The 22,023-nt window shown below is 58.6% G+C and overlaps 1 protein-coding gene across 5 annotated transcripts in view; it reads left to right on the top strand.

Moving 5' to 3' along the window:
• The window catches only part of MYT1 (myelin transcription factor 1), a 56,753-nt gene that overhangs the window by 16,992 nt on the left and 17,738 nt on the right, over positions 1 to 22,023 (top strand). For 3 of the 5 annotated variants that reach the window (XM_019753448.2, XM_019753442.2, XM_019753443.2), the window contains exons 3-13: positions 5,847 to 5,901; positions 6,707 to 6,737; positions 11,010 to 11,072; positions 11,704 to 11,951; positions 12,933 to 13,700; positions 15,232 to 15,366; positions 15,833 to 15,923; positions 16,929 to 17,042; positions 19,495 to 19,709; positions 20,925 to 21,112; positions 21,552 to 21,821. In XM_019753448.2, coding sequence (XP_019609007.2) covers positions 5,847 to 5,901; positions 6,707 to 6,737; positions 11,010 to 11,072; positions 11,704 to 11,951; positions 12,933 to 13,700; positions 15,232 to 15,366; positions 15,833 to 15,923; positions 16,929 to 17,042; positions 19,495 to 19,709; positions 20,925 to 21,112; positions 21,552 to 21,821 — 2,178 coding nt within the window. The remainder of the gene's footprint in view (positions 1 to 5,846; positions 5,902 to 6,706; positions 6,738 to 11,009; positions 11,073 to 11,703; positions 11,952 to 12,932; positions 13,701 to 15,231; positions 15,367 to 15,832; positions 15,924 to 16,928; positions 17,043 to 19,494; positions 19,710 to 20,924; positions 21,113 to 21,551; positions 21,822 to 22,023) is intronic. The other 2 variants (XM_019753447.2, XM_019753446.2) reach the window with 2 other exon arrangements.

Here is a 22,023-nt window from a genome sequence, read left to right as displayed (position 1 = left end):
AAGTGCTGTAGGAAAAACGGCGCCAGAGGACTCACTGACGCAAGTGCCACAGACCTTCCAGCTGTGAAAAGCGCAGTGTCTGCGAGGCGCAATAAAAGGCATGCCGTACCCGATCCATGCGGGCCTCTGGGTGTTGCGTGTGTGCCATTGTTAGAGCTGGGTGCGGGTGGGCAGGAGTGGCTGTCTCCTGTGGCTCCAGCGCGATGAGCTCCAAGGGTGTAGGGCCTGCCACGAACATGTCGGTGGCCACGCTCAGGTTTCCTGGCAGCGTCGCCCTCACAGGAGCCCCACTGGGGAGTCATGCTCCTTTAGTCTGGGCAGACAGGGGCTGAGGTGCTGTTCTGAGCAGAGAAGCTGAGATGAAGAGTGGGTCAGACTAGGAGGGAACGTGTGCCTGTTGAAAGTGTTGCTTCCCAGGACTGCAGGGCTGGGGCAGCTGGTGGCTTCTGACTGAGGATTCCGAGAAGGCCGCAGCCCAGAAGTGCTGGCATGGACAGCGGGTCTCTCACAACAGCGGCAGAATGGCTTGCACGGCCTTGGACAGAGTTCTGTGGGAGGTGTCTGTCCACAGGGTCAGCCTTGCATTCAGCACCAGGGATGTGGACAGCTCAGAGGTGGTTCAGCAAGGGCCCTTAGAAGAGATTAGCAGGGAGCGCTGGGTGTGTGTGTGTGTGTGTGTGTGTGTGTGTGCGTATTTGTGTGTGTGTGTGTGTGTGTTTGGGGGTTGTGCTGGGTGTGTGTGTGTGGTGTTTACACTTAGGAGAACAGGACTATGCATTGATGGTAGGTCCTTAAATCTCTTCTTGACCTTGAACAATGAAACACGTGGGCCCAAATCACAAAATATTCAATGGATGACCAGAGAGATGCAATTGAAGGAAAGGCTGACTGCAGGCTGCTCGGCCAGACCTTCTTCCTGCTGCCTTGACCAGATGGTCCTGATGAGGGAAGGAGGCAGTACCGGGCATGACCTTCCTGGTCTATCTCACCTGATGTGGCCAGGTTCCTACCTCTGGGTAGGTAGAAATTCTGTTTATGTTGGAGTTTCAAGATGGCCCCACACATGGCTGCTGTATCAGGGTGTCATTATGTAGCTCTAATGTTTAATTTGGGGGTTGCATGAGCCATGCAACCCATGCAAGCATGATCTCGTGCTTGCAGATGTTAGGAGAACCCTTCCCAAGACACGAGTTAAATAATGCTCCGTGGGTGTCCTTTCTACAACCCAAGGAGGAGGCTGGCATATTCAGCTGCCAGTAGGTTGAACAATGGGTGGGATGTCAGGAGAATTTCAGACACACAGTGGGACGCCCCCAAAGTGGGGACAGAACTGTCATTGCAGGAACCATGCTGTGATGGTTGTCATGGGTGCAGGGGGTGGAGGGGGGGGTGGTATAGCCCCAGACACCAGGGAATGGGAAGTAGGGTGTTTGCTCTACATCCCTAAAGCAGAGGCTGCCAGTGGGGCTGACCCATTTCCGGTGTGCAGGGACAAGCTCAGAGGAAGGGAAGCAGGAAGCTCTGCAGGCTGCAGCTGGGCCTGGGGTGGGGGCTCTGAAGGTTTCCATGGCAACATTTGGTGGGCGAGGAAGCAAGGAACATAGTGAGTGCTGCCCTCAAGTCCCTCAATGGAGCGTTTGCCAGTGTTGGGGACATGGCTGTACCCCAATACACGCAGTGTGGCCATATCTGCACAAGTGAGAGGACAGAGCCAGCCCAGACTGGCTCCCTCCCCCTCTCCTCCCAGCCCCTGGACAAAAGGGAGACTGGGCAGGTGCTGTTGGAGCTAAGAGGACGGGTGGCAGCTAGTTCCCTGCCACCTCTTGTTATGTCCCCATGTCACTCTTTCCTTCTAGGCAGGGCTGCCTGTGGTCTCGTGGGAACCAGCAGATGACCTCCTCCTTCCTCTCTGGGAGGAAAAGCACCTTCACTCTCCCACAGGGACTCTATAATCCATATAATCTTGTGGATTTAAACAATTGTCCTAAGTCCATTCTAATTCTGCAGCATTGCTCGCTGTTGGAACAAATTCTAAATAAATGAAACACTAACATGTCTCCTCCTCCAGCTCAGCGCTCAGGGGCCTGGACCCCAGCCCAGCTGCAGGCTGTCAAGAGACGTCTGTCCGTCCACCCATCCTTACATAGTCTGCACTGAGCAGTGATGAGGCCATAGCAATTCACTTTCTGCAGGAGACACAGTTACCTCGGAACAGGAACAAACGAGCTTGTTTCAGATCAAGGTGGGCCGTGAGTGAAAGGAGCAGGTGCTGGCCACCCAAGGGTGCTCCTTGCTCCCAGCCTGAGGTGGCCCTCTCTAAATATCCTCTGTTTTCACTCACCCGTGGAGCCTCCTCAACCTCCACCCGCCCCAGGCTCCCAAATCTGGGCTGTTCCCTGACATCCCCCTTCCCTGGAGTGAGGGACCCTTGGGCACCAAGGATAGTGCCACTTGAGCAGGGGCCAGGGCTGCTGCACAGACTCTGTTCTTTGTCCAACCCTTAGCCACCTGTGCCGACGAGGGAAGGCCTGGGCAGAACCAAGAAGAAAAGAGAGTGCAGGGAGGGGCACCCCTCCAGTGAACGCCACAAAGCCCCTGAACTTGGGCAGAAGGAGGGCAGCCCTGGCCTCTGGCAGTAAAAGTAAAGGTTGGTGCAAAGCCTGTTGGGTGTGGTTGCACCCTCATGAGAAATGTCTGAGTGGACATTTTCAGACACCGAAGTCCACCCCCCCACACACTTTGTCCCTGGCTGTGTGTTGGGTTCTGAGTGTGTTTCTCACCACCACAGACAAATCTACAGGTTTTGAGGCTGCTGACCACTTTCGTTGGCTGTTTTGGTTCCTGAGTCTGTAAACGTCCCAGCCAGGGATCTCGGGTTTGGCAGTGGTGCTCTGCGGACGGGTCTGAAAAGAGGCTGGTTTTTGTAGCTTGTTGTCGCGGGAACCGCTCGTATGGTTGATCCTGAGTTTACTAAGACACAGAAAGTGGAACAAAGCCTCTGGAGTGAGACCACCCTTATGTGATCTAATAAAGCAAGTGCAATGGAGGGTGGGGACACAACTGTCTCTGGTAGGAGGTGTGTATTTGTGTTTGCGAATTATTCTCCACCCCATCGTTTCTCTAGCGAGGAGGAGGACGGGACTACTGAATACTGACAGAGTGAAGAGATGCGTGAGGCGCCAGGGAGGGTGTGACACGCCTGTGGCAGGATATGACAGGACTGGCCCAGATGGTGATCTGGAGGGAGCTCCAGGCCCTTAGTGAGAGTGGGGATTGAGGCGGCTGGGCTGTGACAAGGGGGCTGTTTCACCCTCAAGGTGAGAAGACACTCACTTACTTGTGTGCTGTCCAAAAATAGGGATTTCAGTAGCTTGTGCTTGGAGCAAATGAAAGGCTTTTAAAAATTAATCAACGAAAACTTGGGAAGTGCCTCCTAGTCTTGGCACAATGTGGTGGGGGCTGCCAGGCCGCCCTGGACTCCCTCTGGGACATGGAGCAGGGACGTGCAGGGCAGGAGGGCGGCAGAGAACCCCCCTCCGACGTGCTCCGTGTTCTCCGAGGAGAACCGTGTACATTGGCGTGGTGAGTTTTATCCCAGCTCTGCTCAGAGCTTCCGAGGCAGCCTGAGGGCTGGTTTCAAACGGCTCAGAAATCAGTGTCCTGCTGCGATGTTGACGTCCTAAGTTAACAGGCTCTTACAAAGTTACTCGTGATAAAGAGCTAACCTGTTTTTCCTCCGCAGTTTGGTGTTTTCCCTTTTAAAATCAGGGCCACGTGCACTGCAGAGGACGCCTCACTTACTGATCATTTGGTGCAGATAAATTGCCAGTGGGAGGTGCTCAGCAGCACAGCTGCAGCTGTCGGTCTCTTGGGGGAGGGCTCGCTGCTCACAAGCCCCGCCCATTGCAAGCCCTGCCCACCACCTACCCTGTGCCTTCCCATTCTCAACTCTTTGAATCATTAATCTGCGGGGAATCCAAGTTGCCAAGGGATGCCTTAACCTAGCAGAATCCTGGCAGCTTCCTTGGGAAACTGACATAAATAAGTAAATAAATAAAGCTGTAGATTGCATTTCAGCTGTAAGCAGGCGCCCAGCAATCAGCCACAGCACCTGCATGTACGTCCTGCGCCTCCGTGCGCTGTGCATAGGGCGCCGGCAGCCCCAGGATGCAATGAGCCCCTCTGACAGCTGCTCCTCTCTTCACTTTAAATTGAGCCATCAGTCCAGGGGAACCACCGATTCCAACATAGAAATTGTAGCAATTCTCTTCTGTGCTGTTGGAAGGTTGTAGCAAATGCACTGCTCATCTCCCCCGCGGGAGACAGGCTGCATAAATCACCCCAGGCCTTGGTTTTTCTCCCTGAACAGATCACAGAAATCAGCCTATTTTAGCCCTGCCCACGAAGCAGTTTCGCTTTGCAAATTCCGTCTTACTAATTGTGGGAACTCCTTTTGCATTCTTCCTGGGCAGTGCCTTACACACCGGCTGTCCCTCTGGCAGCCTCAGCGATGGCCTGGGATGGAAGGGCCTGCTCCCACCTCCCCCTGGCCACTGGGACAGGTGGTGAGCCCCTGCTCTCCTGGGGCCTCCTGGGGCGTAGGGCCCAGGCAGCAGTTCTGCCAGCACAGGCCTCTCTCCCTGGAGAGTCGGGGCTCCCACCACCTGCATACATAGTCGTCACCTGCCTGCCCAGCTGTGTCATGGGTGACACAGGTCAAGGATTCTGTGTGATGAGCTGTCGCCCATGGGTCATCCCTTATCCCCAGGCTTCACCCTCTTGGGGGCTGTCCCTCAACTCCCTTGAAGGGCAATGTGGCAGTGTCCCCCACAGAAATGGGTGAGGGGCAGGGAGTGTCGGTGGGGAGGGGTGACGGATGGGCCAGTGGGGCAACCAGAGGATGGTGGGGTTAGGGTTAGGGTTAGGGCTGTGCGGGGTGCCTCATCCCCCTCGGGGACTCCACTCACCTGCTCCTGGGAGAAGTGACCGCCCTGGGAGAGTGGCCTGTGGGTCCAGATGACCATTGGGCTGCATTCCCGCCTTTGCTTGGCTCTCACCTGACATGCGTCCTGCCTCTGGAGCCGTGCTGTCCAGCACAGTGGCCACGGCACTGGCATGTGTGGCTGGTCACGCTCTGGTGTCACACTGGTCACATCAAGGCTTCTAGGTTATCACAAAACAAAGTGATTCACAAAAAGTGTTCACAGTTTTTTATATTAATTATAGAAATGATGATGTTTTAGATAGATTGGGATAAGTAAGTTGAGTATTAGAGCCAAGTCTAGCTGTTTCTTTTTACATTTTCAATGTGGCTGCTAGAAAATCTAAAGCGATCCTGTCAGCCCTGTGTCTTTGGGAACACACGCACTAGGCAGCCGTCTCACGTTGGGCATGGCCCTCAGCTCAGACCACCTCTCCTTGGTCTCTCCCTTGAACAGTGCACAATGGAAACCGAAGCCGTCCCATCTGTGGGCAATTCGTGGGGTCCGTTTGGGCTCCAGCCACCTGCTTCTAACAGGGCTACCCTAGCATGTGACTCCCTTTCCGGGGCAGCTGGGCTCTGGGGTGCCCGCATCAGCAGAGTCTGCGGTGACCACCTTCCCGGGGACCTTATGCCCAGGGCCCAGTGGGCAGTGGGTGGAGCAAGGGGGGGGGGCCCAGGGGCGGGCGGTTCTGCCCTGATGCCTGGGTCCCTTGTCTGCTGCTCCGAGTCTCAGGTCTCTCCTGCCCTGTGATCCCGGTCCTCGTCATTCTCTGTCACTAGCAATGCTTGAGCTAGAAAATGGCTGGAGGTCCCAGCAAAGCCCTTCACGTTCCCGTTAACATGGCCATTGTGTTGCTTACAGATGAGCTTGGAGACTGAGGACAAGCGAGCTCGCACGCGATCCAAGGCCCTCCGAGGTGAGTGCGCCCTCCCCTCCCGCCCTGTCAGTCCAGGCGTCTTGGGCGGGTGGCAGGTGCGCGAGCTGCGGGTGTCGCTTCCCCAGCAGTTCTCCTTCAGGGAGCAGAGCCCCTAGCAGTGTGTAGCCCTGGCCTGTTCCTCCTACGCTCGGCACCTGCCCAGCGGCCTTTGGCCCAGATGAACCTGTGTGGGGCAGAGATGAGGAGGCAGACACAGCTGCATGGAAAGGAAAGGCTGCCAACCTTTCGTCACTAGCCTCTTTGCCTCCCAGGGTGTCAGCCTTGGTGCTGGTGGGGACCAGCAGGTTGCATGGGCTGAACTGCAGTGAAGTGGGGAGAGAGGGGCCTGTGCAAGGACCAAGGCCCGTCCCCTGGGCCAGCTTCAGCTCCTGGACACCACAGGGCACACACCGGGGGACTCCTGTGGCCCCATCACTGAGGGGCCAGGCGCTTGACCCGTCTTCTCTCCTCTTCATCCAGCCTTATCTGCTCAAATCCAACTTCTATGTGCAATTAGACAGAGATGGCATCCCAGCCCTGGAGGCCCAGAGAGCCTGGCTTAGGTGGGGCGTCCATCCCTCCCCAGGACCGCCAACCCCCTATGGGGAGGGTCTGGTGTGAGCCCTGGTTGGAGGAGGCTGCTTGCTCCACTAGACCATGGAGGCGTTGCAGGCGCCAGGAGTAGATGGGTTCAGTCCTCGGTGCGGGGGCCTCCACTGTTCACTCCATCCACGTGATCAGAGCGGTGTGGCTTTGCAGAGCTGACTCCCACATGTGTGTCCCTGTCTCTCTTTCTCTCCCTCAGCACCTCCAGAGCCTGTAGGCGCTGACCTCAGGTAAGAAACCCGTTAGCACCTGGCACTGTGTGTGTCTGTCACCCTCGATATCCTAAATGTCCCACACTGGGCACTACGGATTGACCAACTGTGTCCCCTAGGCCCCTGCTTTCTGTAATGAGGCCACCTTTCTCCTTGTCACGTGCCTCTGCCCTCTCCCCCCTGTGCTGTCCCCACCATGCAGCCAGCCTCACAACAGGGACACAGATGTGTGCATACCTGCTCACCCCCAGGACCTGACTGTCACCACAGTCTCCAGCCAGCAACAAGCTGCTGGATTAGTGGGCTGTCACAAATGCTTCTGTGCTGGCCACTCCCAGCCTGACTCTCACTGACACGAACGCAGGCGGGGGCTATGCTGGTGATTCTGCAGTGGCTGAGCCCTGTGACTTTCCAGGTTCCAGGCCACGTGTCACAAGGGCTGAGGTCCTGGGGAGGACCTCCCACAGCAGCGACTTGCTGGGTTGAAGTAGGAGGGGCCAGGCCCTCCACCCAGAGGCAGACTTGTCCTGCCTGCTGGCTTCTATCCTGGGCGCCGCCAAAGCCTTTGCAGGTGTGGGAAGGCCAGAAGGAAAGCCATCCAAGGCCCATGTTGGGCTGTCCATGCAGCACCCCACATGGCTCTGGAGTTCAGACTCTGTGGCCTGGGCTCTTCTGGGGTCTCCAGGGCCAGCCCCTGGTGCCATCATGCTCTGGCAGCTCCGATGAATGGTGTCAGGTAACCAGCAAAGAAAGCTGGCCCCCAGGTGCCCTGTTTTCTGAGGAGGGGTAGTGCTGATGTGTTCTTGCTCAAAGCACGAGAGGAGGAGGGGAGGCGGTGCTTGCCGAGGGTCCCCAGTGTAGCACGTGGGCATCAGGTGCCCACTTAGTTTTCATAACTTCCCTGAGTGACAGGGCCAGACTTGAACTGCAGCTGACACAAGCTATCCAAGACTCCTCCCTGGAAGGAAGAAAGGGTTCTGCCGCCCACCCCCAGTATCAGCTCTGGTACCCCAGCCCCCGGTGCCGAGGCAGCTGACAGGTGGGCTGCGTCAGTGGGGGCTGTGCCCATGCGCAGGGTCAGGTGACAGCCCAGAGCAGCTGTCCACATAGTCCACGGTGCCAGGGCCTTGGCTGCTTCTTAATACTGAGGGGTAAAGACTCTCACTAAGCTGTGAACAAACCTGGGGCCCCAACTGTTGAATTTTTCACCAGATATTCGTCAAATGGATGGCTTTTGCCAATCGGGAAACGAGAGGACCCCAAAGTATCCCAGAGTCCCTCTAACCTGTGAGGTTGGAACTTGGAGATGGAAGGGGAAGGGGTGTGAGTGGGGGGCCGGAGGCTCACACCCTGGGCATGTGGCCTCACAGCTCAGCCTTGATTTTGGCGACCCTTGTGGAAGCACTGCCTGGTGGTATTGTCCCACTGTGAAGTGGGGAAACTGAGGCAGAGAGGGTTAAATTTTATCCAACCAGAAGAGCGAATCACACGCTGAAAGCCCAGGCCTAGGTCACGGGATGGGGGTGGGGTGAGGGGTGAGGGTGGACTGGCAGCCAGACCAGGTCAGCTCCCTGGATAGAGGCGCCTCCGACAGGCTGTCCCCAGGTCGTGTGATTCTCAGAGCGGTGGGAGCGCAGGGCAGAGAGAGGCTTCCAGGAGGGGGTGCTTCTTCCCCTGGGCTATGTGATGTTTTGGGGACATGTCCCACCTGGGGCCAGCCTGGGGACAATGAGGGGGCGGGTCCTGGGCACTGACTCCAGGAAGCTCCATGCTTTGATAAGAGCAATTAATCCTGGCGACATGATGCTAGGATGAAGTTGGAAAGATAAACCCAAAGGGCTAAGCATTCTCTTTTAACTGAAACATCAGAAGCAAAAATGATTCTCAAAACAGATTTCTTTGAAATATTCTAAGAGAGGACCCAGCCAGTGTAAGCGAGGGGCTTACGTGATCATCTGGATTTTGTCCACCTTCATTAATCTTTTTGGTCAACCTATGTACTTGGTGACAGTGAGACCCTTCTAATCTGTGTGGGGAAACTACGGACAGACCATGGACACCTAATGTTCCAGCTAACAGTGTCTTCATGTGTCTGAGTTGAGGCTTGGAGGAAAATGGAACAGGAAATCACATTCCACGGAAGGTGCTATTCCTGCCTGTGCTGTGAGCTGCACGCGGGGACCTGAGCTGTGGCTGCTCGTGGCTCTGTCTCTGCGGCGGCCACTGTGGGTGCATTTCCACCACACGAAGGGCAGACCCTGCAAGCCAGGACTTCCCTTCAGGTGCAGCCCAGGCTGTGGTTAGTTACGCCAGTGGACGAGACCCTTGAGTGCCAGCACAGGGAGAGTGACCCAGAGGGAATGCTGCTGTGGCCAGGGAGAGGGACATCATGGTGTCACACAGCTCCCGTGGAGTCACCCAAGTGGCCAAGTGCTATGTGCACGACTGACTTCATGGATGGAGGACTGACACCCCATCGTCCCAGAGCCCTGTGGCCACCCTGCCCCCGCCCATCCCATCCCAGCTCAAGCAGAGCTCCCAGGAGCCCCTGTGCTCTGGGCAGCGGCATGGCCACTGTGACATGGTGAACTAAGGACAGGAAAGGCTGGGACAGTGCGTCCCCCAGTTGGTGAGTTCAAGCGTCTGAGAGGAAACAAACGCATCTGGGGTTCTTCCCTTCGCACCGCTGAAGAAGCGTCAGACGCCTGCACCGCATGTTAGCCTGGCCCGTCTGCTGTCACATAACGTACTGCTTACATTTGGGTCCCTCACAGTGGTCACCAGGCCCTGCTCAGCGCTGCGTGCGGGCCCTCTGGGCACCTTCCTGCCCAGCTAGGCATCCCTGTTGAATGCTCCCTGGGCTGCTGTGTGGGGAGCAGGGACCCAGGGGCTTTCGTCTCCCAGAGTGGCCCTCACACGTGGGCTCACAGCTGTCCTGCCTCCCTCCAAGGCCGGCTGGAGGCCAGGAGGTGTGTCTTGGAGCAGGTGACATGATTGGGGGCAGTGCCAGTGCCCCACAGGCCTCCACAGCAGCTGTCACCTAATTGCCTGATTAACTTGGTGATTAATCGACTAATTGGGACCTCAGCTTCAGATCCCCACCAACAAGGAGCTTTTGTGAAAAGTCTCAGAGCTGCTTCTTGAGAGAGTGAAGGCAAGTGTAGGACATGGACCGGAGCCACAGGCCGGGTACAGCGGCAGCCCTGCCTGTCTGGAAAGGAGACCTGCGGCAGGGAGCCGCGTGTCCTCCCTCTCTCCTTTCCTTCTTCCTCGTAAACACAGTGCAAGTCAGCACAGAGGCCAACCAGGAAGCCCCCACACGGAGGCTGCAGGGAGTGTCCCCATCAGACACCCCTACCTCGAAAAGGTCACTGCTGAGCTGAGGGTGCTGCTTTGCCTCCATAGCCTGTTCTGTTCTCCCTGACGGGTCAGTAAGTGTGGCCTGCACGGCCAGCTGGGCACACAGCCTGCAGGACCCTGACCCACACCCCACACAGATCCTTGCTGCCCTGGGAGCCATCCTTGGAAGGTGGGCTGGGTGGCATGGCCCGTGGCCATGACCAGAAGTTTGCAGAGCCACCCACGGCTGGCTCTGTGGGAGAACAACAATGGTGAAGGGTGAGGGGCTCCTGGGGTCTCGCCCCATTGCGGTCTCACTGGCAGCCGCTGGCTTCACCTCCCTCCATGGGAAGCTGGGACACACACGAGGTCATTGGCTCTGGAGTGGGGTCTCTGTCAATGCATTGCGCCCACCTCCTGCTGGGGAACTGTGGCTCTGGCCAGGTCTGCGTGTCACAGGGTTGCACATTCCTGGCACTGGCCTGGTTTGCCAGGCGGAGGCACAGCTGGCAGGGCTTAGGGTCATCAGTAGGACCCACACGGAGTCCGGTGTTTTGCTTCTTCTTGGGCCAGCCTCAGGCAGTGGTTCTGAGGACCCCAGAGTGGCCTGTGTCCCAGCTCCTGGCAGCCTGGTGGCTGTCTGCCTGCAGTGGGCACACTTATCTGAGCAAAAAGGGAGCCATCCAGATGCTGATGTTGGGAGCTTTGTCTTATACATACAGATCTTTAATTAAGCACACTCGTAAAATTGTAATGAACCGTTCATTTATTTAAATGGGGGAGTTATTTCATTAATTTTTAGCAAACTGCACGCAGCTGTTCTGAGGTGAATTGTTTGGAGACAGTTTTCTGCTCCCCAGGGTGAGGGTGTGGGGTGGGTCCTGATGTGAACCCTGTCCCCACCCGGGCGGAGCCCATGCCCCAAGTGACCGCGACTGCTTGTCCCCCCAGCTGTCCCACCCCAGGATGCACGGGCTCGGGACACGTCCGAGGCAAGTACTCCAGGCACCGAAGGTAAGGAGGCGTGTGGGTCCCACCAAGGTTCCCAGGAGCGAGGGTGCGCTGCTGGGGCACTGGAGCCCCCCTCCCGCTCTTGGCCCTTTGTAGATCTAGAACCATCCGTGTCTGCCCACGGCTGCCAGGTGCAGGGTCATCCCACATGACCCTGTTACCACGGGGACTTCACTGCTGAGGCCGAGTGGCCGTGGCGTGCGTCCTGGGAAAGCCTGGAGCAGACCTGGTGCACAGTGGGGTGACTCAAGAGACTTTGTCATCCCGGGGGGGGGGGGTCAGCCTGAGCTCAGGGGCCCCCACTGCAGTGCCTGGTTCAGATTGGCTGGGCTGTGAAGGGCCTGGGGGTGTGGCTCTGCCCGGACCCACTTGCTGGGCCAGGCCCCACACTCGGGGCTACTGTGGTGCGGGGGCCCCTGAGGGGAAGTCTCAATGAAACAGGAAATGCCATCAAGGCACAAGCAGCATCTGGAGACGTGCACAGTCCGTGTAGCACCTGAAACACATCAGCTTGCCATGTGTCTGGCCTGCGAGGGAGAGATGCAAGGGGATGCGCAGGGGAATGGGGGCGGGCAGGAGGGGGACCCCAGGAGGTGCTGATGGGGTGGCCCCGGCCTGGGCTCCTTCCTCCCAGTTTGCAGAGCTGCCCACTGGCCAAGAAGAGGAAGCTGGAGGGCGCCGCGGCCCAACGCCTGGTGTGCAAGCGGAAGTCACACCCCCTGAAGCTGGCTCTCGACGAGGGCTACAGCGTGGACAGTGATGGCAGTGAGGACGCCGAGGTGAAGGATGCCTCTGTTTCGGATGAATCGGAAGGAACTCTGGAGGAGGACGAGGCTGAGTTGTCAGGACAGGACGAGATTCATCGCCCTGCGGCAGCTGAAGGTGCTTTGTTGCTCTTTCCTGCCCAATAAAGGCCGCTTAGTGCTCCTGGTGAATCAGCCTGTGAGCAGGGGGCCCCCTCCCACCCAGAGAGCCCTTCCTGAAAACAAGTGACATCTTGTCCTGACACCGGCAGGGCTTCCTGGAGAGGGGTGGGCACAGCGAGTCTGGGGCCTGTGGGTGCGTGTGACACAGAAGGACACGTGGGCGTGGGTTGTGTGTCAGCCTTTGGGAAGAGCCTCCTGGGCCGGGTGAGACCATGGAGCCACCCAGAAAGCCAGGTGTGGGGGGCACTAGGGGGTCCCCCGGCCTGCTCTTTGTCCCTGTGGGGCCCTACAACCCGTGGTGAATGCTGGTGTGGAGGCCCGAGGTACAAACCTGCCAGCACCCCCTGGCTTCTGGTATCTTCTGATCTTGCAGGGTCTGAGGTGCATTTTTATTTTATTTTGGAGCCAGTCCAGGGGGCCCCTCACACCTGCCTACCTGCCTCCCTCCTGGGGCCCTGGTGGTGCCTGAAGCCTCCTGGGCTCCAGGTAGAAAGGTCCGGCTCTCCTGCTTCCTCACATAGGGTCCGTCCGGGGCTCGGCTGACGGCAGGGCTGACGGCAGGGCTGGCTCCTGCGGCCTGAGTGCTTGTCGAGGACCCACGACATCTTAGTCATGGCGGATAAAAGTTTTAAATTTGAGTGTTTACTGCTTTTCAATTGTGGAACAATCTTTTAACATCTGGTGTATTCTTTGAGCTCCGTCATGTGGAATGCAGGTTTGCCCGACTCGAGGTGCATAATGGCTGTGAAATGCAGCAGCAGTGGCCCATCTGCCTCCTAAAAATCAATGCCCGTGGCATCCACTTCCAGGCAGAGACACCTTTCCGGGGATTTCAGTCCCCTCAGCTGTAGAGGGGTAGGGTCCAGGGGCCAGAGGCCTGTAGACCCGGCTGTCTTCTCACGTGCTCCTGCCATGTGGCACTTCTGATTTTGTGCAGGAAGAAGCCCCATCAAGTCTCATTTGGGACCTAACCCCGTCAACAGCTTCACGGGCCCCTGCAAGGGCGTCTACAGCAGCTACCAGGAAAGCATCGCGACTTCACTCCTGAACTTGGGCCAAATCGCTGAAGAGACCCTGGTCAGGGAGGAAGGCAGACCGGGCCCTGACGTGGTGAGTCTGGTTCAGGGTGAAGCTGAAGAAGGGGCCACAGGCGACGAAGGGGACAAGGACGTCTTTATCCAGCCAGAGGACGCAGAGGAAGTCATCGAAGTCACCAGCGAGCGCTCCCAGGAGCTGTGTCCCCCGTCCCTGGAGGATGTGACCAGTGGGGAGTCCAGTGAGCGGAAAGTCACCCTGGGTAATGAGGACGAGGACGAGGAGGACGAGGAGGACGAGGAGGACGAGGAGGAGGACGAGGACGAGGCCGGTCCCAACGTGCTCTGCGCGGAGGACGCCCCCCGCGGCCCCGCCCAGAACGCCCCCGAGCCTGAGTACGCGGTCATAGTGGAGGTGTGCTCTGACGACGGCAAGGACGAAGACTCGCGCTCCCAGAAGTCCACGGTCACAGACGCGTCTGAGATGTACGACATGATGACCCGCGGCAACCTGGGCCTCCTGGAGCAGGCCATCGCGCTGAAGGCCGAGCAGGGGCAAGCCAGCTGTGAGCCCGGCTGCCCATCCACCGAGCAGGACCACCTGAGCCTCGGCGAGCCGGCCAAGGTGACAAGGTCCCTGGATGCCAGCAGGAAGGCCTGCTGCAGCAAAGGTAGGGCCGGTGTTTGGCACCCCACCTGCCCGTCACCCAGGCGTGGGGGTGAGGCCTGCGAGACACAGCCTGAGGCCCCTTCCTGCTGGGCACAGACGCAGGCCAGAGACGAAATAGCACCTGGCCACAGACTGGTCACTGAATCCAAGGAAATTGGCTCACGCCTCTCACGTAGGGTGAGCAGGGAACTTGCACAGCTGAGGCACCCAGTGAGAGGTGGGTGGTGGAACAGTGAGCTAGGCCCGTGGCTCAGTCACAGCCTGGGGGACCCACCTGGGGCATGGAGGGAATTGAGGGAGCTGCTGCTCAGGAGACCGCCTAGCTGATGGGGACACATACCCACATTTTCTGGGAACATGGACTCACATGAGCCCAGCTTAGTGCAGATATTCAGGGACACAGCTGAGGGAACACAGATGGGCCAATTTTAACCTGGAGGGCAGCTACTGAGGGGAGCCCCGTCAGGGTGGCATAGATTGGAGGGATGCTGTTTGGGGCTCATATTCAGACCAACACAGCCTCAGGCACAGGCCTTGCAGGGACCCCAGTGTTGGAGCGTGTGTGGGGTGTCCGCCAAGGGGTGGGCTTGGGGCCCAAAGATCAGTGGGACACTGTTGGAGAGAGGCATGACGGGGACATGGGGACATAGACAGAGTGATAGCCCCAGGCCAGGTGTTCAGGATTCCTACCTGTGGGACAAATATTAGGGGACCTAGATGCAGGGTGTCTTGCCTTCAGGGATAAAGTCGAGGGCATGGCCCTAGGGGGCAGAGCATCGGGGCGATGCAGGGCCCGAGCTGGGAGCATGTGGGCCTGACACTGAAGTGCTGACATGGAGGGTGCCCTGGACAGTGGCCCGGTGGCAGGTGAGCACACAGGCCTGGGGAAGGACTTATGAGCCCCTTGGGGCAGGCCCTCCCCATGAGTGTGGCTCTGTGACTTCTGGGCTCTCCCAGAGGGGGCGGCTCCATCCAGGACATTCTGAGGGACATCAACTGTGCTCTGTGATCAGCGGCCTGACAGGTGTTCCCTCTGTCCCCACACTCACTGGTGACCGCGCTGTGCCAGACAAGGCCAGTAATGGATCTGCCCAGGCCTTTCTCAGTCACGTGACTTTGGCAAGTTACTGAAGTTCTTTGTTCTTATTTTGTCCAATCCAAAGGATATGTCCTGGCAGGGACCTTGTCACGTGCCCTCACTTCTCTATGCAGAGGCCAGACCTCGAGGCGTGGGGCTGTTGGAGGCGCGCCCTCGTACGGAAGCCAGCAGGAGGGCAGACAGGGCACCAGGGACATGTGGGTGAAAATGCTGTACCTGCTGCTATTCGGGGCACCTTGGGCAGTCTCTTGGCAGACGACTGGTGTGGACCAGTTTCTCCAGGGTCACCTCACTGTCCAGCCCCTGGTCCTGCTCGGGCTCTTGGGCTGTCTGGCCACACTCCTTTCTGGACAGCAGAGTGAAGGACCAGGGCCTTGTCACGTGCCCCACAGCTTCCTGGCCACCCACTGACCTGTCCATCTTGTGTGTTCAGATTCCTCGAGAGCTGAGAAACGGGAGATCAAGTGTCCGACCCCTGGCTGCGACGGCACTGGCCACGTGACTGGACTGTACCCTCACCACCGAAGCCTGTCTGGCTGCCCCCACAAGGACAGGATCCCTCCGGAGAGTGAGTCGGTCTGCGTGGCTCGGGCAATCTCTGGTGTTTGGATGGTGTCCTCACGGAGGAGTGGCCCCTTGGGGACAAGTGCCTTCAGACTCACACTGTCCAGATGCCCAAACTTGAGCCTTACAAGGCTGGGGACACGGAGTGTGCCCGGTCATCCACCTTGAGATCGCAACTTGGGTCAGGGTCCCTGCCGCAGATGCAGGCGTGCAGGAGGGCACCCAGCCCGCCAGCTGGGGAGGGCTCGACAGAAGCCTGCCTCAGCTTCTCGGCTGCAGGCAGTGACTGTGAACATTAGGTGACAGGAGTGAGTCCCAGAACAACGAGAGGTTATAAACCTGCATTGGTTTCCACCCCAGGGAGGCAGGGGGCCATGGTGGGAGGGGTGCCTTGCCCACAAAACTGCAGCCTTCAGACAGGGCTCACCCACCCTGCTTGGCTGTGCTCACTGTCCCCTGTCCTCCTGCAGTCCTGGCCATGCACGAGAATGTGCTCAAGTGCCCCACCCCCGGCTGCACAGGCCAAGGTCACGTGAACAGCAACCGCAACACACACCGAAGGTACTTGGGCTGCTGGGCGTGGTGGGTGCTGGTGCTGGGGCCGGGGCATGGGCCTGCCGTGCCCTTTGGGGCTGGGGCAAGATCAGAGCTCCTGGACATGTGGACCCTGGTGGTGTTCCCACTTGTGCCCTGTAGTGGGGTTGCCAGAGATCCATGGGCACACAAGCTTCCTGCCATGGGGACAGTGGGGGAGACGGCGTGCTGCCATCACTGGGGAAGCCTCTATGCATTTGGGCTATGGGCTGCTCTGTGGGAGCCCTTGGACCTGGTAGGAGTGAGGTTTCCAGCTCACTGGGCTTTACTTGTTTGTTGCCTTCCACGGTGACAGGTGAACATGTCTGCCACCGTCACCTGGCTGCCATGGATGGCCGTGATGGGGTGTGTCCCTGCTTCTGCAGGCACACGCTCAGCTGAAGGCATGGTCAGAGCTTTCAAGGTCACACCTTCTAGGAGAGGCTAGATTCTGAGCACTGCTGTGGTTCTGTCACCTGTCCAGGCTGGCAGTCGACTCAGTTCTGACAGAGGAAGCTTTCTGGGGAAGGGCCTCACCCTCCTGGTGTGACCCTGGGGCCAGCACCCTGGTTGTGGCCTGTGTGTCCTGGGCTTCTCCGAGTCAACTGCCAGAACTAGAGCTGGACGGGTCCCGAATACATCTCTGGTTGGTGGCATGGGGACAGGGAGGTGAGAGGCAGGCTGGTTGTCAGACCCCCCCAGGCCCGTTCAGACCCCCCCAGACCCACACAGACCCATCCAGACTTGCTCAGATCCACTCAGAGGCGGCGCCTTTGCTCAGAGCTCTAATGGCCGTTACAATCTCGTCTGTATGTCATTGGCTTAGAATTTCCTCTCTCAGAAGCCGCCTGAGCTGCCGGGACAGTCAGGGCTCCACACAGAGCAGAGAAAACCCAGAGGTGACGGCCTTCCTGGGCTCCTGCTGGTGCCAGTTCCCAGCTCCCACTGGCACGGCTGGAAGAGAGGGCTCAACTGTCCTTGTCCTCTCCCTAGTCTGTCTGGGTGTCCCATTGCTGCTGCAGAAAAATTAGCCAAATCTCACGAGAAGCAACAGCCGCAGACGGGAGACCCTTCTAAGAACGGCTCCAGTTCAGACCGCATACTCAGGTGAGTTGCAGGGGCCGTGGCACAGAGGCCGGTCCGTCTCTCTGGGCTGCATGTGCGTGTGTACATGTGTGTGTGCAGTTTGCACATGTGTGCTGAGGCCTCAGGTTGCCATGAGGCCCCCAGGCACACAGCACAGTCATGTCTGCCGCCTCTGCCAGAGGCGCAAGGTGCACCCGGCCGCCCGCCTTGCTCACCCTCGAGGTTGTCGGGGTGTTTGTATAGGTGCTGGCCTGGCTGGAGGGGGCAGACTGCCCAGCTGAGGGCCACCGCCGTCCAGGAAGCACTGGGAACTGCTTGTCCCTCCTGTCCAGCATGCTGCCTCCGTGGCCCCTGAGGTCGTGAGACAGTAGCAGGTGTGTGTGTGCTTAGCTGCGTGTGCCTGTGTGTGAGTACATGTGCATACGTGCGTGCTCACGTGTGTGTGAGTGTAGACGTGACTCATCGATAAGGGGCCTTTTCAAAGAGCATTCAGAATGCATCTACTTGGCGTCCCCTCCATCCATGTGACCCTGTGAAGTGGGTGCCACGAGGAAGGCCAGAGGCTGAGGAGCTTGGCCAAGGCCACACTGACCAGGCCAGGGAGCCAGTGTCCGCATCACCAGCTTGGCTTCAGAGTCTTGCCCCCGACCCCGACTCTCCAACCAGCAGAGGCCCTGGGGCACGCAGTGCCTACCTGGCTGGGGACACACTCGCCCTCTCCTTTCCCTGCTGTTGTCCTCAGTCAGTAGACACCCTGCTCCCTGTTTCTCCAAGGAACCGGAAGTCACCATGTCTGCCCCTCCCGTTTCCCACTCCCCTGGCCCATGTCTCCCTCCCGGAGGACAGTGTGGGCCACGGGGCCACTGTCCCCGCCCAGGCCCAGCACCTGCAGCCGTGAGCATGGGTGCTGCCACCTGCCTCCTTTCAGGGCGACCCCACCCCGGTCCCTTTCCTGGCGTGTGCCCGGGAGTCTCAGCTGGAGGAAGTTGGCCGCCCACCATGGCCTGCTCCAAGGGTCCCACGGTGGGGTTTGGGACGGGGTCTTGCCTTCCTGCACTGGGGCCTGGGCTGCACCCACAGCCTTGTTCACAGGGCGTCTGTGTATCCTATCACTTCCTCCACCAGCTAGCTGTCATGATGGTTGGAAGCTGCTTCTTTCATCTATGTTATTACTGTCCCTTCCAGCTTCCTGTCCCCAATTCGGCCCCTTTCCTGTCTTGATCTAAATAACTGATAAAATGTGAAGCCACCCAGCAGGTGAGGCCCAAACAGGCTCCAGTGGAGGCTATGCCTGGGAACTGTGACCTCAGTTTGTAAAAGTGGGACAGCGATATCATCTGATGGGCTCCGAAGTTTCTCACAAGGCTGGAAGGAGCCCGTGACATTTCAGGCCCCTGGGCGGCTGGTGAAGAGCCCAGAATGGCCATGACTGTGGCCAGGGTGTAGAATCCTTCTGTTCATGTTCTGTCCATTCTCTGTGGCCAAGCTTCTGGGTGTGGGAGTCTGTGTGACACTTTGTGGCATCACGGACACCATGCTGCTGGCTGAGGAAGCCGTCATCACAGGGTGCCGATGTTATGTCTGGGTTTGTTTTCCTGGTGCCTCCCCAGCACCATGTGCACACGCCGCTGCCCTCCCCCCTTCTCAAGGAGGAGAATGTGGCAGCTCTGGTGCCATCTTGTTCTCATGGCCTCTCAGGGAGGCCTCGCTGTGGTGCAGGCTCTTTCCTCACAGAGCCCGGCACTTTGGGACGCTCACCCATGACCCCTTCCTAGCCAAACCCTTTCCAGACTGAAGCCATCACTTGCCTCAGAGATGGAGCAGGGGGGCTGGGGCGGGGCTGGGGCTCTCCTGCCTTCTCCCCTTTGTTCCTTCTCTCTGAGCTGTCCCCTGGGTGGCTTTCCTTCTCTGTGTCTTGTGTTGTCGGCGGCGTCTTCATGCCACCTCTTGTGCATTTAAAAGTCTGAACTCTTCCAAGAGCTTTAGTAACAGGAAATGGAGCGCCTGCGCTGGCCTTTCCACGCCAGTGACTAACCCTCAGCAGCCCCTCCAGGGCCCTCTCAAAGGTCCCTGCCGGCCAGAGGGGCTGCCTTGATGCCTGTTCTCAGAAATAGCCATGTCCCTTCTGCGCACCCAAGCCCCCTTGCTGGGAAGCTCTGCCTTGGAGAGGCTGGATAAGGGCTCCCGCTAAGTGTACCTGAGCTGTTGGAAACCTGCTCTCCTGAGTTCTGGGGGAGAGTCTCTGGCCCTTCTTCCTCTGGGCCCTGCTGTCTGCAAGGGGACATGCCATTCCTCCTGACACAGATCAGGCCCCGGCACCCTTTGCGGGCACATGGGGGCGGGTCCCCCAGGTCTCTGTCCACACTGGGTTCTCAGGGGTCGCTGTACTCGCTGGGACAGGGCGATGGGGATGACCAGCATGGGGTCCCTGGGCCCTGTCCTCATGGTTCTGTATCTCTCTCCTGCACCCCAGACCTATGTGCTTCGTGAAACAGCTTGAGGTACCTCCATACGGAAGCTACCGGCCCAGTGTGGCCCCCTCCACACCCAGGGCCAACGTGGCCAGGGAGCTGGAGAAGTTCTCCAAGGTCACCTTTGACTACGCAAGTTTTGATGCTCAGGTTTTTGGCAAACGCATGCTTGCCCCAAAGATTCAGACCAGCGAAACCTCACCTAAAGCCTTTAAATGTAAGTTGGGGACAGTGGCTCCTGGGAGGTGTGGCCTGAGGAGCAGTGCAGGAGGGTCCCCTGGTCAGGAGCATGTGGGGGTCTCGGCCCCCTGACCCCAGGGCCCTAGCTGTCCCAGTGTCCATCGTGGGGCTTTGTTGGAATCTGTGTCTTGCCCATGTTGCCGCCTCCATGTTCGCCATCGTGCCTGAGGGAACCTGTCACCATTTGTGACATAAAAAGGGTCCTTTGTGGTGTTGGTGCCCAAAGGGTTCAGAGTGACTGGGCCTCTCCAGGCCACCCTCTCCGACAGGGTGTGTGGTTTGTGGGGTGGGTCATGCAACCCTGTACTGAGCCTGGCCACCTGAGGGGCCCATTGTGCTGGAGGCAGTGTGTTATCTGACGTTAGCAACGCATTTCCTGAGTACTTGTACTAACAAAAGTGAACCTTTGAGAACAATCCTTCCTGTGCCTTTTGTCACTTACTGCACCAATTTGTGGGTTGCAAGCCCATGAAGCCAATAAATGCATTTGAAATGGAAAAGCACCCTCAGTGCACACGTGGCGGGAACTGGCATCTCCTGCTGTGTATCAGCCCCCAAAGGCAGCAGCGAACAAGTTCCTGCATGTTAATAATAAAAACACTGATGACACACTTGCCAGCTGGAGAGCGAGCACCTTTCCCACTTGCTGGGGCCTCGTGCACAGGCACCCACTTCCCAGGTCCGGACATTTTCGGGTGGTGCTGTGATTGCGCAGCCAGACCAGCATGAGCCATTTATGGCTGCACAGTCAATACAGTAGATAACATTTTATGCCTTCACTTGTCACGTTTATTTGAACAATGATGCTACTTTATTAAAGATGGACTATTACGGGGGCACCCAAACCAGCCTTTGGAGAGCTGTTCCACAATTGTCCTACGCTTGTGCTGTTTACAGAATTCTTTAGTCTTTCCTTAACTGTTTGCCGGCAGACAGCTTAGTTAGGTTTGAAATCTCAGGGATGCTGGAATGTCTTCAAGGGCTTTGCTCTTCACAAATTTTTGTCAGGCCAGAAATAGCCTCCCCAGCACCAAACAGGGGCGAGTGGGAGTGGGCTGAGTGACGGATCCCTGAGCCCACCTTCCATGCAGTCCTGCCCTGTGCGTCCCAGCCGTCCTGAAGTCCCCGTGTGTCTGCGTGGCTGCGTTCCGGTCCACCTCTATAGCAGCCTGGTGTTGTTCCCTTTTTGCAGCCAAACCTTTCCCAAAGGCCTCTTCCCCCAGGCACAGCTCCCGCACTGCATCCTCTCCCGCAGGCTTCGATTACACACATGACGCTGAGGCTGCCCACATGGCCGCCACCGCCATCCTGAACCTGTCCACGCGCTGCTGGGAAATGCCGGAGAACCTCAGCACGAAGCCGCAGGACGTGCCCAGCAAGGTCAGTGTGCCCCAAGGAGCCTTCTGAGTCAGGGATGGGTGGCCTCCAACCCCCAGACCCGATGTGCTGGGAACTCCCAGGGTCTACTTGGTGCTTGGCACTCTCACCTTTCCTCCCCCTGCCCATGGCCTGATGCCCAGAGAGCTCTGTGGGCTGTGCCCAAAAGGACACATGGCTGTGCACACGCACATTCCCTGCATCTTCCCAAATCTGAGGGTCATGCACGTACGCTCGTCCCACCATGCTCACCGCCTCTCCAGGAGCTGGTTCGTGGGTTTGGGGAGACTTGCAGGAGAGTCTCAGGACTCCTCCTGGAGGCTGTCACGTCTTGTTGGCTCTGCTCTGTCCGAGGGACAGTGTTCTGGACCCTCGGCCAGCTGCCCTCAGTCCGGGGCACCGTGGGAGGCTGCGGTCACGAGCACAGGCCCCCACACCACAGGCTGCAGACATCGAGGTGGACGAGAACGGCACCCTGGACCTGAGCATGCGCACTCACCGCAGGCGGGAGCACACCCTCCCCGGTGGGGGCGGCGGCGGCGGCAGCCCGGGCGTCAAGTCCCCCGATGCCTCCCAGCGTCAGGGCGGCACCAGCGCCCCCAGCAGCTCCATGACCTCGTCCCGGTCCAGCCAGGCATCCCGCCAGGATGAGTGGGACCGGCCTCTGGACTACACGAAGCCCAGCCGCCAGCGAGAGGAGGAACCTGAGGAGGTGGGTGGTGGCCGCAGGTCTGAGGGCTGGCGTGGATGCACCTCCTCCCCAGGCAGCCTTGGGGTCACTTGGATGAGTCCCGGGGCTGTGACTTGGTGTTAGGCCCCAGAGCAGGGGCGCCTCCCAGTCTGAGCCCCAAGTGCAGGGAGGCTAGCCTGTCGCGCCTGCCTGGGGCTGTGGGGGCGGTTTCCTCTGGTTGGCG

The sequence above is a fragment of the Rhinolophus sinicus genome, linkage group LG13, assembly GCF_036562045.2.
Source record: "Rhinolophus sinicus isolate RSC01 linkage group LG13, ASM3656204v1, whole genome shotgun sequence".
Lineage (NCBI taxonomy): Eukaryota > Metazoa > Chordata > Mammalia > Chiroptera > Rhinolophidae > Rhinolophus > Rhinolophus sinicus.
Note: the sequence above shows the minus strand (reverse complement) of the source record. Positions and strands in the feature narration are given on the sequence as shown.